Source organism: Pagrus major, chromosome 11, assembly GCF_040436345.1.
Source record: "Pagrus major chromosome 11, Pma_NU_1.0".
Taxonomy (NCBI): Eukaryota; Metazoa; Chordata; class Actinopteri; order Spariformes; family Sparidae; genus Pagrus; species Pagrus major.
The window spans coordinates 13811550-13826486 of NC_133225.1; the positions used below are offsets into that span (position 1 = coordinate 13811550).

General features: G+C 41.3%; 2 protein-coding genes across 2 annotated transcripts in view; one reads left to right on the forward strand and one right to left on the reverse strand.

Moving 5' to 3' along the window:
* The window catches only part of faah (fatty acid amide hydrolase), a 92604-nt gene that overhangs the window by 38925 nt on the left and 38742 nt on the right, over positions 1-14937 (reverse strand). The window lies entirely within an intron of this gene.
* Positions 12576-14085, forward strand: LOC141004369 (GTPase IMAP family member 9-like). The gene has a single exon (XM_073475817.1). The coding sequence runs from the start codon at positions 12603-12605 to the stop codon at positions 13686-13688; it is 1086 nt and encodes a 361-aa protein (XP_073331918.1). The 5' UTR covers positions 12576-12602; the 3' UTR covers positions 13689-14085.

The window sequence follows — 14937 nt, forward strand, 5'->3', positions numbered from 1 at the left end:
ATGAACAGAGTACGGACTGTCAGACAAAAAGATAAAATGAAAGCAAACACAGAACAAAATGAGTCAAGTTGCAGCAGATGTGGTTACAAGCATGGAACAAAAAAATGTCCAGCTATTGGCCAAACATGTAAAACATGCAACAGGAAAAATCACTTTGCCAAGATGTGCAGATCACAGAGTCGACAGCACCAACAGAGAAAGAATGTACATGCAATAGAACAAAGTGAGGAAGAACATGACATGTTTATTGGCACAGTCAGACAGGAGCATGAGAAACACGTGAAAGTGATGGAGTCTGCACAAACAGAGGAAGAAAAATGGACTGAAAGACTGACAATTAACAAGAAAATTGTGACTTTTAAACTGGATACAGGTGCAGACTGCAATGCAATGTCAGTTAAAACCTTAAATGCGCTGGATGTCAGAGGAAAGCTCAGTGTTAGTAATACTAAACTTGTTGCCTTCTTTGGCCAGAAGATAGCACCACTGGGCAAAAGAGCAATAACGTGTCAATACAAAGGCCAAAAGCACAAGATTGAGTTTGAAATCACACAAGAAGATGTTCCGGCTATACTGGGAGGAGCCACATGTGTGAAACTTGGCTTAGTGAAGAGGATGCATGATGTTGGAAAAGAAAATGACATCCTTAAGGACTATGAGGATCTTTTCACCGGACTAGGTTGCTTACCTGGTCAGCATCATATACAGATTGATCACACTGTTACACCTGTTGTGCACGCTCCCAGAAGGATTCCTGTAGCACTCAGAGACAGAGTAATTGAAGAACTACAGCGTATGGAGAAATTGGGAGTAATAACCAGGCAGACGGAACCGACAGAGTGGGTTAACAGTATGGTAACAGTGGTCACACCCAAGAAAATTCGTATCTGCATGGACCCAAAAGACTTAAACCAAGCAATCAAACGGGAGCATTATCCATTGCTCACAGTGGAAGAAGTTGTTTCCCGTATGCCGAACGCTAAGTACTTCTCAGTACTAGACGCCAATCAGGGTTTTTGGCAGATAAAACTTGATGATGAAAGCTCGAAACTCTGCACATTTAATACCCCTGTCGGAAGATACAGATTCCTGCGTTTACCGTTTGGGATCTCTTCGGCGCCAGAGGTGTTTCAGAGAGCTATTGCGCAGATGATTGAAGGGCTAGATGGGGTCGTGAACATCATTGATGACTTGCTTGTCTGGGGCGACACTGTGGCAGAGCACGACCGCAGGTTGAAGTTGTTGCTGGAGAGAGCAAAAGAGAATAATCTAAAACTCAACAAAAACAAGTGCTTTATCAGGACAAAAGAAATTAAATACATCGGACACACACTCACCACCAGTGGACTGAAACCGGATGAGGAAAAAGTGAGAGCAGTGACACAGTTCCCAGACCCACAGAATAAGCAGGAACTGCTGAGGTTCATGGGGATGATTCAGTACCTCGCAAAGTTCATCCCAAATTTGTCAGACATCAGTGCACCTTTAAGAAAGCTGCTTGAAGGAGACACGGAGTGGCACTGGGAGGAAACACAAAAGAGGAGTTTTGAGAAACTTAAACAGTTGGTCACCAACGCTCCAACCTTAAAGTTTTATGATGTTAACAAACCACTGACGCTGTCAGTAGATGCAAGCTCAGAAGGCATCGGTGCAGTCATATTGCAGGATGGACAGCCAGTAGCTTACGGGTCGAGGGCTCTCACTGACTGTCAGCGCAGGTATGCGCAAATAGAAAAAGAACTACTTGCTATTGTCTATGGGTGTGAGAAATTCCACCAGTATGTGTATGGAAAAGACATTCAGGTTGAGAGTGACCACAAGCCGCTGGAGAGTATTTTCAAAAAACCCTTGCACCAAGCTCCTATGAGGCTTCAGAGGATGCTGCTTAGGCTGCAAAGATACAGCCTTAAAGTCACCTACAGACCGGGCAAGGAATTGCATATTGCAGATGCGTTGAGTCGAGCATTCCTCAAGGAGCAGAATGAAGAGCTGCTGGAGAAAGACCTGGAGGTAAACATGATCACACATCATTTACCCATGTCAGAGAAAAAACTGCACAAGTTCAGGGCAGCAACAACAAACGACCCTGAAATGAAGTTACTGAAAGACATTACATTAAGAGGTTGGCCGAATGAAAGAAGTGCGGTACCAAAAGAAATGCAGCCCTATTGGACATTTAGAGATGAAATCACACACACATCTGGGCTGATGTTCAAAGGAGCAAAGCTCATCGTTCCACATCAGCTGAGACAAGAAATGCTTAACAAAATCCATGAATCACACTTAGGAATTGTTAAGTGCAAAGAGAGAGCCAGGGATGTGTTGTATTGGCCGCTAATGTATACACACATTGAAGAGATGGTGTCACAGTGTCCAACTTGTAATGAGAACCGCAACAGCAACCCAAGAGAGCCGCTACTCTCTCACCCTGTACCAGACAGACCATGGGAGAAAGTAGGGACTGATCTCTTTCACTTCAAAGGATCTGAGTATCTGCTTTGTGTGGAATATTTCTCTAAGTTCCCGGAAATATCAAAGTTGAGAGACACCACCAGTGGTAGTGTCATCGTCGCACTGAAATCAGTGTTTGCCAGGCATGGCATTCCTGATGTTGTCATCTCGGATAATGGTCCTCAGTATGCCAGTGCTGAGTTCAAGGACTTTGCAGAACAGTGGGAATTCACACACACCACGTCCAGTCCTGGTCATGCTCAGTCAAACGGCCAAGCCGAAAGGACAGTACAGACAATTAAGAATCTGCTGAAAAAATCAGAAGTTAATGGTGACCCCTACATTTCACTACTGGAGTATCGCAACACACCGCTGGAGGGAGTAGGATTATCACCAGCCCAGCTACTAATGGGACGGCGGCTAAAAGGGAAACTGCCAACTTCAGCGTCACTCCTTACTCCAGAAAGTGCTGTCCAAGTACGCAGTCAGCTGAAAGAAAAGCAGGTGAAACAAAAACTATATTTTGACAGACAAACCAAGACACTGTCTGACCTGCAGGCAGGAGAAAATGTCAGGGTGCAAAAAGGAGGGACCTGGCAGCCAGCAGTAGTCTTGCACAAACATGACCAACCGCGATCTTTTGTAGTTGGTACACCTGATGGGAGACGGTACAGAAGAAACAGAAAGTATCTGCGGAAAACTGATGAGAAAACCTTTCATGTCACAGATGCACAAGACCTCAACATGAACACAGACTCAGGGATGAAACCCTGTGACACAAATGACGGACATGCAAAACACACAGGTTCAGATGAACACACTGTGGTTGCAGAAAATACAGAGACACGGAATGAACAATCTGAAACACTCTCATGTCGAACCAGATCCGGTAGACAAGTGAGACTACCTGTTAGATACAGAGAGTAGATTAAGTATATGCACAAGTTAGTGAATGTTTATTGTTATATTTGGTATGGTTTCAGAGATGTTGAAGTACATGGTTGTATAATTGCAAGCTAAATGTCAGTACAGTTTGAAACATTTGCATAGTGTAAAATGTTTAGTCACATTTCATGTTGGTAAAGTGTTCATATTTAATAAGACATGTTTACACAGGTTAAGTCAACAAAAGAACAGACTCTCATTCATGTTAACTTAAAAATGCATAAAAAAGGGGATGTAATGTAATAGACTTGAGCCTTAGAGGTACCCGTAGCTACGCGAGATCTGCTACGTGATACGTGATACGGAAGTAATAGAGTCGTGTTCATGAAGCTACTCTGTGTTATGGCTGTTGTACAGACGTACAGTAAAGTTTGATAAAACTAAGTCGGTTGTCAAGCCTCCTAAATCTAACAGGGGCAGAGATGCAGGATACAAAATAGCTCGCGAGTGCTTTGAAAGCGCTCGGGGAAAAAAATGCGCGCACGGATGTTTGATTTGCGCGCGCGCGGATCCAATTTCCGCGCGCGCAAGTCTCATTGCTCGCGCGCGGTTTATCTCAGTATTCTATCCCCATAGAAGCAGTGCACAGCATCATGTGGAGCTTAAAAGAACTGCTGTCGTTTCTTGTAAATGGGAGGAGGAACTTTGCGTTGCTTTGTGCAGCAGTGTCTGCTGTCACGGGAAACTGCTGCCATTTTGTGTCAATGGTGAGGGAGGGGAGAGCAATGTTTGATGAGTGCAGTTAACAAATAAGTGCCTGGAAAATAAGCAGATGATACAGGTGTGATAACTCTACTACTGAAACAAAGAGAAACAATACAAAGAAACTCAAAATGATTCACTGTGTTACAGCTCTTAATATCAAACACACTTAATTATATAACTTATCCAAATGGACTGTACATCAACAGATTACATTACAATTCTCTACTGCTTAATACAAGTATCAGTATGTCTCATCCAGCTCTAGGAAAACATGACCTATTCTGCTATCATTGTGTGTTGTTTGCTGCTCTCTATGGGGCTTAACATGCAACAACTACACACTAGGACAAAAATGACGTGTCTGGTAAATTGGCTGAGCTGAAGTCCCAGCTCTGACAGAAGCTGACTAATGATCTCTTTCCTGGTATATGGAGGATAATGTCTGATTTATTTTATATTATAAAGACAGGTAAAAAGAATGACAATTCAACATATAAAAATAAATTATTGAAAAATAGCCATGATGAATTTAGATTTAGGTAGGTTTAAATAGAGCTGTACATTCAAGGGAACACTATTATCCCATTGAGTGGTATTATCAACTTTGGATATAGTGAGACTTCCAGTGAAACTGCCTGATTACTGGTCTAAAGGAATGCACTATAGCCTGTATCTAAAATGAGTGGCACTGGCATCAGCTGGCTGCAGACATCTCAACACTTGAAATAAATCAAATTTTAAAAAAAATCTGAATATCTTGTAGTCCTTCAGTGTACCACCGGGTGGTGCTATAAACACACAAGCTGCAACAAGGAGCTTACACTTAGGGCTGTCGTAAATTAAAAAGTGGGTCACCTAAGTGTCCGCTGGCTGAACTGTCCGTAATAAGTAATGGGTAACGCAGGTGAGCAAACTCTGTTTGATTTGAAAAAGCTGATTAAACTATGTGCATTTACTCCCCACTTCAGCCTTGCTACACTGTCCCTCTGAGCTTACTGTATCAAGCGATCCTCCCACATCCTATTTGCTATTCAACTCACTATTTTAGGCTGTAGCCGGCCAGTCATTTGTTCCTGCACATTTTATTGATTTGGGAAGCGCGACAAAGTCAAACTCAGGTGCTGCCAGGGAAACAGACTCACTGCTTGTGAAAAACTTTATATTTTGATCACAAAACACATGAAAAAGCGGGATAATGCGCTTCGAGGTGTCCATCATCAGGAGCCTCCGCAAAATCCACTGAATCAGACCTCCACGTCGTCCATTAATTCCTTCTAATGGACACCTCGTCCCTTACACATCATAGACTCACGTTGCCATCTTGTGTTCTTTCCACAGAATGTTTTGAATACTGAATGTAGAGAAATGTGGTGTGAAGGGAAACATTAGACAGTATAAAATGTTTATATATGATTTATATTTTTCAGATCAGAACTCCAGGTTTGTTTCCCAGTGAATGAATTGTATTATATTGTGTTCGTCATTTAAACACTGCATTTTGTTTTCTGCAGACTAATAGTTATTTTATTTTACTCATTCACTGATTGTGTAACTGTTTGCAAATACTTACATTATTTCTGTTTATCTGTTGGTCACAACTTCTCATCAAAGAATTTATTTCATGGGTTATGACGATGATGCAACTCAAGAACAAATGTGAAATAAAGATGTGATAATAGACTATGGGCTACTTTACCACTAGCGAGAAAGTGAGAAAAGGGAATTATCCTCTGGCATAACATTAACATGTCCTTTTTACAACAAACTGGAAAGTTTTCTTTGTGGAAGTACCTAAAAAATGTCTTTGAAGGGGAAGTGTTGACTAGCAAGTGATAAAAGTATGGTACAGTCTCTCTCCCTCCAAATGTAATCAAACTACTTTTACTGGCATTGTTTGCAGTTGATTGGGCTATGTCAAAGATTTTTAATTTCACTGGCTATGTTGATGACGCAACTCAAGAACAAATATGAAATAAAGATGTGGTATAAGACTAAACCTTTGTCAGAGTACTTATTAACAAGTTCAAAGGTCACATGTCAATACTTTCTCAGGAAAGTCTTATACTGAACCAGTTGTGGACACCTTGAAGTATCCAATTAATTTCAATGGCAGTAGATCAAGAAAATGCTAAACCAACAACTGTCCAATACAGTTTTTACAAGTACAGTTTGTTTCTCACAAACTCTCTGTAATGTCCCTACAGGGACTTGGCAGTGTAGACACAACACTGTTACAGTATGTTCTAATTAAAGTACCACAAACCAATGTAGTTTCAGTTTCATTCCACAGAGAGAACAATGAGTGAGGTGTGTCCTGCAGTTTGAAATAAGTCCTGCCATTTCTTGTAAATGGTGAAGGGATGGGGCTAGTGACTGAAGTAGGCAGACAGGCATCCTTGTTATGCAGAAGGTCAGCTACCGAGTTTGATAAGCAGCAGACTGACAAAGGCTGACTAATTATCTCTTTTGCTGGTATATGGAGGATAATCTCTGATTTATTTTTATACTATAGAGACAGGCAAGTATAGAATTCAACATATAAAAAATAAATTATTGAAAAATAGCCATGATGAATTTATATTTAGGTAGGTTTAAATGGAGCTGTACATTCAAGGGGATGTACCTGCTTTTGTCACAAGCTACCTGGCAGCCTGCTGCTTATCCAGAGCAAAATGGTGTGTCTGTTAAGTTTTGGCTGAGCTGAAGTCTCAGCTCTAATAGTGATGGTTCACCACTGCTTCTCTCCCATCATTGTTGTGTTGCCTCAAAGGCATTTCTGTTGTTCATTGTAATGTGTGCTTTAAGATAAGTCATTCTTACGTGTTGTAGTCAAATAATAAGAGCAAAAGGGTTAAAAAGTTTATTAAGAAGATTTTATTTTGACAGTCGCGTCACCGCTGACATCACTTCCTGACAGGTCACGTGTGTTGGTTGATTTCCTGTTTAGTTCCTTTTCTCCTTGAACTGAGAGTGAGGCAGACATGCTCTGAAGCTATCCTAGCCATCCGCTGAGAAATATTGTACAGGCAACGCCGTAAGTGCATACATTTCATGTGTAAGATGTTAAAAAACAATAAATAGCGATAGCTGCTAGAATATATATTTCATTTGTTAGTAAAAAAGGACATTTTGTCTATGTTATTTACACATTTAAAAACGTTCTGCTGATGATGATTACAGTAATTCATTGTGCCTGTAACTATGTTAATTCATGTTTTATGTTGTTTAAAGTGCAATATTTGTTGTATTTACAGTTTTCACCGAATGTCATTGAAGACTGCTGAGTAAACGGTCAACTTCACCACGACTCATGTTTTCATTGGACTCGGTTTAACTCGGTGTTGAAACAGAGTTGCTACACTCTGAGTGAGAACACTAGAATTGTTTAAGTTGAATGAAGTACATTCAAGTCCCTTTCCTCCCTCTCCCAGTTGTGTAATTTCATGAGTTACAGGAACTAGAAGCTGTTTTTGGAGCCTTTTCTTGTGAGTGGTCTTAGATCCAGGTGGTTGAACCAGTGGCTCCCACACACAGGAACGTATGAAATGTAAAATAATAATTGTACATTTATCAGAACTACAATCACAATCTGTTTTTTTTTTCATTCTCTGAGAAAATGATGAAGCCGAATTTATTTGTTGAAGTAGAGCTCTATGGTACGAGATGTAAAATGCGTTTCACTTTCATCAGGAGGCAGATGGTGCTGAACAGGCTGGCCATTGGATCAGTATGTGGTTTCCCCCATCTATTAAAAAAAAACCCTGTCACTGTAACAAGCACAAGACCTTTAGTTTCACTTTCATTGTGAGTCATGCAGCTATTTGTCGGTTTGGTTTGGTGCATGTGGGCCATTATAAAAGCAGCAGCAGGAGCAGACACTCTGAACTCTGCATCTTCACTTCAGCTGCTGAATCTACTCAGCACTCTTTAACCCAAACATGGCCACCAACTCAGGTAAGTCATGATAAAAAGGAACAATTATTTTACAGTGATAAAAAACTGATCATCATATTTTCTGTAATGCCTCTATAATACTGCAATCAAATCAAAAGTTAATGATGATGATTTCTTGGTTACTATGAAAATGCTGAAGATTTGGAGCATTTTAAAATGAATTGCATTTATGTTCTTAAAGAATCAGAGTTCTTTTGGAGGGAGATTTGGAGGATGTGCTTTTAAATTAAGCTTGGCCATCCAACCCTTTCTCTGTTGGATGATGTCACAGCACCTTATTATTTTAAGACATCTTCAAACAAATGTGTCAGCCTGGATGGGAAAGCTCTCACTGCAGTGTGCTATTTGGGGTGCTGCTCAATGTGGGTAGGCAAACGTTTGACCTAACCTACACTGGTCCACCTGGGGCTAATGTTGAATGTGACAAATGGAAACAACAGCACATATTGGACGCAAAGGATGTTAAATCTATGAAGACCTTAATTGAATACCTAGAAATTTAATGTGAAAATAACATGTTTGATATTGTTTATACGGACCTTAGATTTTTTTTTTGTCTGTAAATCAATTTAATACAGCTCAGATTGAAATAGTTTTGTTTGTTTCATCATTTCCTAATAAGCACACAAAATATTATATTCTAAATGTAGTGGTGGAATAAGCTTTATAGGCTGCAATGTTCATTATTTAGCACTTAATGCAGTATTGATGCTTGTGAATGTGCAGCACAGACTCCTCCACAAGGTGGTACCTTTAATTGAGTCTAGCAAGTTTTGAAGCAGGAGATCAATTCGTGTTTTTTCGTGCAGTTTCTAGTAAGAGAGTAACTCTTAACAGCAGAGAAAACGTGCCAGCGGACCTCAGAAAATGAAATATGCTTGTTTGTTTATGCCAGTGGTTCTCAAACTTTTTCGGTCATCCCCCACTTTGGACAAGGGGGAATTTTCAAGCCCCACCTGCCCCCATCGCCCCAACACAATGCTAATGAATTACGCCAAGCTTAACATCCGCGCGAAAGTTTGTTCCTCTACAATTGACCGTTCGCTAAGCCCCGCCCCCCTTAGTTACTGTTGCTATGTCTGTCAAGCTTTCGCTCCTACCATAAGAAATATGGAGTTTTCAGTGATATCAATAAGAGATATTCCAAAGGAAATTACGACACATTTCTGGAAAAACTGTTTGGTGATATCAGAGAGAAGCCGACAGAATGGTCTTCGGTATGCATTTGAGAGATACATCCACAATATCATCTGCTGGCGGAGTATAAATGTTTGTTGTTGTTCTGATCGCACTCTGGGAATTTCGCTCAGGTAGATCAAACTTAATACAGTACAGTCGTGAATCCCTATTACAAATCGGGATCACGCAACAACAACTACCCGATATGGATACTTTCCCACATAGTCACCGGATACCAGCGGAGATAGCCAGACCATCGGGGCCTCCGTGGATGATCATACTGAGTGGCAGGCGGCGGAGCCTGCGGAGGGAGCGCAAGCAGAAGCGGGGCTGCCAGGGTGGCACTCTTGCTCGACTAAAGAGGAATCCCAGGAGACCACCGCTCCCCAGCTTCTTCGTTGCCAACGTCAGGTCTCTTAACAACAAAATGGATGAACTACGATTTCGCTTATCAACATGGTCACTCGTCCAGGAGAGTTGTGTGATTATAATCACTGAGACCTGGCTACACTCGGGAGTCCCAGACGCAGCTATCAAGCTAGCGGGCCGCGCTTACCACCGCGGCGACAGGAACAGTGACTATTGATATGATCTTTGTTGTCATTAAAGAAAGGCATTGATAAAAATAGGCATAAAAAGGAAAATTTCCTCCCGTTTGTCGCGCCCCACCTGTCACGTCTCTATTCCCCACCAGTGGGGCGCGCCCCACACTTTGAGAACCGCTGGTTTATGCTATAAATTTAAGAAATAACATTACTGCATGTCACACTATCTCTCTGCATCCACTGGCTGCAGCATACAAAGAGTGCTGGCAATCATCCATTTAAATGTCTATGCTTATTTTGGATGGATTTCTACAGGCATATACTGGGATGATGTTGTAGGTGTTGGAAGAATATTTTTTTGCTGAGTAGTTTGTATCAAAGTTTGAGGTGTGAAGCATAAATAACCACTGAATGAATGTTGAAGCAAATAGTCTTACAACACTCCTGTTAGAGTTTAGATTCTCTGCCCAAGCCCGAGCCCGGACTTGACCCGAACCGGCCCACGGGCCAGGTCGGGTCGATATTTCCCGCCACTATCCTCGGGCCGGGCCGGTCAAGCATTTGTGGGTTGTTGTTTTTTTGTTTTGTTTTTTTAATCATTACTTTATTCATTTGCGATCCATTCCGTTCTGAATAAACAAACAACGCAGTTGACGTGTTGTGATAGACTACTGACGATGTGTTTATAATCTACCTTGTGCGACAAACCGGATACCTTCACTGCAACTCTGTAGCTGTCTGTAGCTCTGCTACTTTTTATTTCTGTTCCTTAGGCAACAGTAACCATAGATTTATATTTGTTACATTCTACTCCGGTACTGGAGTTTCAGAATAAAAGCATACATGGAACATCATGGAATATTACAACATGCTTCGTCCTTGTTGCATTATTCGTTAAGATAACTCTAAACAGATTTCTGTAGTTCAAACAACAACAATTGTAGTTGAGAACGTCAGTTATAACAGCCCACTGTAACGTGCGCTGGTGAAGGGGAAGGTGATGGTGACTTAATTGCGGGTAGCTCCTGTTGCTCAAGAGACGGCAGGCAACATGTGGGGGTTTCCGCACGGCACTTCTATTCATAATACTGACCACACCATGCCAGGTCTCTACGGCACTAGATGTTACAGGCATACACGCAAACGAACACAGGCCGAGGTTCTTGCACCAACACTTTACAAAATAAAATGGGGAGTCTTCGCTCTGTCGGCAGTATCCTTTCACAAGGGGAGCGGAAGTACACCTGCCCACTAAACAAAAGGAGGCGCCACCTAGTGCGATACATTGAGTAACTCTGAGTTACACCACGTATTAAAAAAATGTCGGGTTTAAATCGGGCTCGGGCTCATAATTACAGTTAATGTGTCGGGCGGTGCTGGGCCGGGCTCGGACACAACCTGCACGGGATCGGGTAGGGTCGGGCTTGATGTTTTGGGCCTGATCTAAGCTCTACCTCCTGTAAATGGTGAACTGAACAGTACACTGAAGCCACATTAGATCACGCAAAGAAAGCTAGAGAAGTGCATGATTTACCAGATGTTTCTTCTCTTCAGAGAACAACCCTTAGGGCCCCCTGGCCCCTCAGAGAAGGCCCAGACATGTCAGCAATTCAAATTTTATTTCTTTCATTTAATAATTATTCTCTTTTAATTTGGCCTCTAATTTTATTGAATTCGCTTCGCAAATAAAAGGATAAAATAGTAATCCAATCAGATTGTTTTTGCTGTTGTCTCTAGGCAGAAAAGAGGTTAAAGCTGGCTGAGTCATTGGTTAGCGCTTTATTATGGGGAAAGAGGGCCATAACCGAATGTGTTTGTTTAGAAAGCGACAGGTTAATTAACCAATCAAATTTCAATTCATCATGGGTGGAACCAAAAATAATCACCCCAGGCCTTCCCAAAGGCCAGCACCACCTTTCTTGTAACGTAACTAGTAGACAAGGCAGTGAAGCTTGCTTATCATGTCCATGATTACGGCAGACGACACTGATGTTGTGGCGAGCTTAATAGTGTTCCCTTTTTCAAGGCAAGTTTTGGCAGAGAACTAATTAATAATAATGTTCAGGTTACATCATGGTGAGGTAAAGTATAACTGTAACAAAGAATCTGCAAAGGAATATATCAAGGAGAATGAAATTGTGTTTGACCCCAAGTCTCGTCAGAAAACAATTTTCACACACTTGAATCTTTAAGTAAAGCACAGAGCTATGTTGGTAATATAAATAAATAATACTGGAGATAAATGCTGCATGTGACTGTGTGTGTGCTAACTCTACTACTGAAACAGAGAGAAACAATAAAAAGAAGCTCAAAATGATTCACTGTGTTACAGCTCTTAATATCAAACACACTTAATTATATAACTTATCCAAATGGACTCTACATCAACAGATTAAATTACAATTCTCTACTGCTTAATACAAGTATCAGTATGTCTCATCCAGCTCTAGGAAAACATGACCTATTCTGCTATCATTGTGTGTTGTTTGCTGCTCTCTACAGGGCTTAACATGCAACAACTACACACTAGGACAAAAATGGCGTGTCTGGTAAGTTGGCTGAGCTGAAGTCCCAGCTCTGACAAAGGCTGACTAATGATCTCTTTTGCTGGTATATGGAGGATAATGTCTGATTTATTTCATATCATAGAGACAGGTAAGAAGGATGACAATTCAACATATCAAAAAGTCATTATTGAAAAATAGCCATGATGTATTTATATTTAGGTAGGTTTAAATAGAGCTGTACATTCAAGGGGATGTAAGTCTCAGCTCTAATAGTGATGGTTCGCCACTGCTTCTCTCCCATCATTGTAAAGGTTAAATGAAGTACATTTATGCACAACCTAGTGATCTTATTCAATGTCCCTCATTCTTCTACACAGGCTCAAGCAGAACAAATAATACAGAGCTGAGGATAGTGATGGTGGGGAAGACTGGAACTGGGAAGAGTGCCACTGGAAACACCATTCTGGGACGACAATGCTTTGAATCAAAGTTGAGTGCCAAGTCTATGACTGTAGACTGTTCTAAGGGCAAAGCTACGGTGAATGGGCAACAGGTTGCTGTCATTGACACCCCGGGCCTGTTTGACACCAGGTTTGGTATGGATAAAACATCTAAAGATCTAAGCAAGTGCATCCAGGACTCTTCTACTGGACCCCATGTGTTCCTGGTGATCATCAGGGTGGGGAGATACACTGCTGAGGAAATGCAGACAGTGCAAAGGATTCAAGAAATCTTTGGCCAAGCAGCAGACAGATACAGCATGGTTCTCTTCACTCATGGTGACCTACTTGAGAGTCCTATCGAGGACTTTGTGAATGACAGCGAAGATCTTCAAGAGCTTGTGGCCAGATGTAACGGCCAGTACCATGTCTTCAACAATAAGACAAAGGATCCCTCTCAGGTCACTGAGCTGCTCCAGAAGATCAGAAATATAACCCAGAAGAACGGAGGAAGCCACTACACCAACAAGATGTTCCAAGAGGCCGAGAGGAAACTCGAAGAGGAGAAACAACGAATCCTAAAAGAGAAAGAAGAGAAAATTCGAAAAGAAAAAGAGGAAGTGGAGAGAAAAATTCAGAAAAAATATGAAGAAGAGATGGAGAAAATGACTGAGAAGCTCCAGGCTGAGAGAGAGAGGGAGAGGAAAGAGAGAGAGGAGGAGATGAAGATGATAAAGCTGGAGATGAATGAGGAAAGAAAGAGGGAGAGGGAAGAGGGAGCCAGAGAGAGAGAGGAGAGAGAAAGGGAGGCGGCAAACATGATGCAAAAAATGAAGGACGATCATGAGAGAGCACTGCGAGAGGAAAGAGACAGGGTGCAGGTCAGGCATGATGTAATTGCCAGAACCGAAGCTGAGCGGTCCAAACCAGTAATAGTCCCTGTTCCGTGTGTAATTTCATGAGATAAAAGGAACTGGAAGCTGTTTTTGGAGCCTTTACTAGTGAGTGGTCCTAGATCCAGATAGTTGAACCAGTGGCTCCCACACACAGGAACATATGAGAAGAGAGATGTGGTGTGTAGGGTAACATTTGACAATATACAATGTTTGTCTATCATTTAAACTTTAAATATCACATCATAACTCAAGGCTTGTTTTCCATATAATGAATCCCACCTTTTCTTGTCATTTAACCACTGCATTTTGTTTCTGCACACTAATAGTTACTTTCTTTTACTAGACACTGAATGTGTAGCTGTTTGCAAATACATGTATTATATGATTTGTTGTCCTGTTGGGCATAATTTCACTGGCTCTGTTGATGACGCAACTCAAGAAGAAATATGAAATAAAGATGTGATGGAAGACGAAACCTTTGTCAGAGTAATTATTAACAATCAAGAGTTCAAAGGTCACATGTCAGGCCTTTTCAGGAATATGGAGTATTACACTGAGGTAGTTGTGGATTCCCTGGAGCATCCAATTAATTTAAACAACTGTAGATCAGGAATTGCTAACCAACAACTGTCAGAAATATATTTTTTATAGAGCAGCTTTTTTCTCACAAACTCCCTGGAATAAGAATAAGAATGGCAAAATGAGCTTTCCATCACTGACACGAGCAGGTGTTTTGTATTCCATCAAATAAATACATTAAATTACTCTCAATCAAACTGCATAGTAGCTGTTGAGAACACTGAAAACATTCAACCAAATGCATCTAAACCTGGACGCATTTTAACCATGCTGTTCCATTTTCATTTGAAAGGTGAAGCAGTGCACATTATTATGTGGAGCTTAAAAGAACTGCTGTCGTTTCTTGTAAATGGGAGGAGGAACTTTGCGTTGCTTTGTGCAGCAGTGTTTGCAGTCACGGGAAACTGCTGCCATGTTGTGTCAATGGTGGGGGAGGGGAGAGCAACGTTTGATGAGTGCAGTTAACAAAAGAGTGTCTGCAAAATAAGCAGAGAGGATACAGGTGTCTTACAGACAAATAAATGACTCTGAACAAGCTCATAAATATTACAAATCAACATCACTCGACAGTACTGAACAAGCTGGCCATTTTGGCCAGTATGTATTTTTCCCCATCTCTTAAAAAAATCCTTCTGTAACTGAAACAAGCACAAAGAGCTTTAGTTTGACTGTCATTGTGAGACATGAAGCTATCTGTGTGGTCTGCTGAGGGAAAACCTCGGCCCCGGCGTCCTTT

Coding starts and splice junctions, on each gene's coding strand:
- LOC141004369 (XM_073475817.1), top strand. CDS start 12,603: ATGAAGTACATTTATGCACAACCTAGTGATCTTATTCAATGTCCCTCA.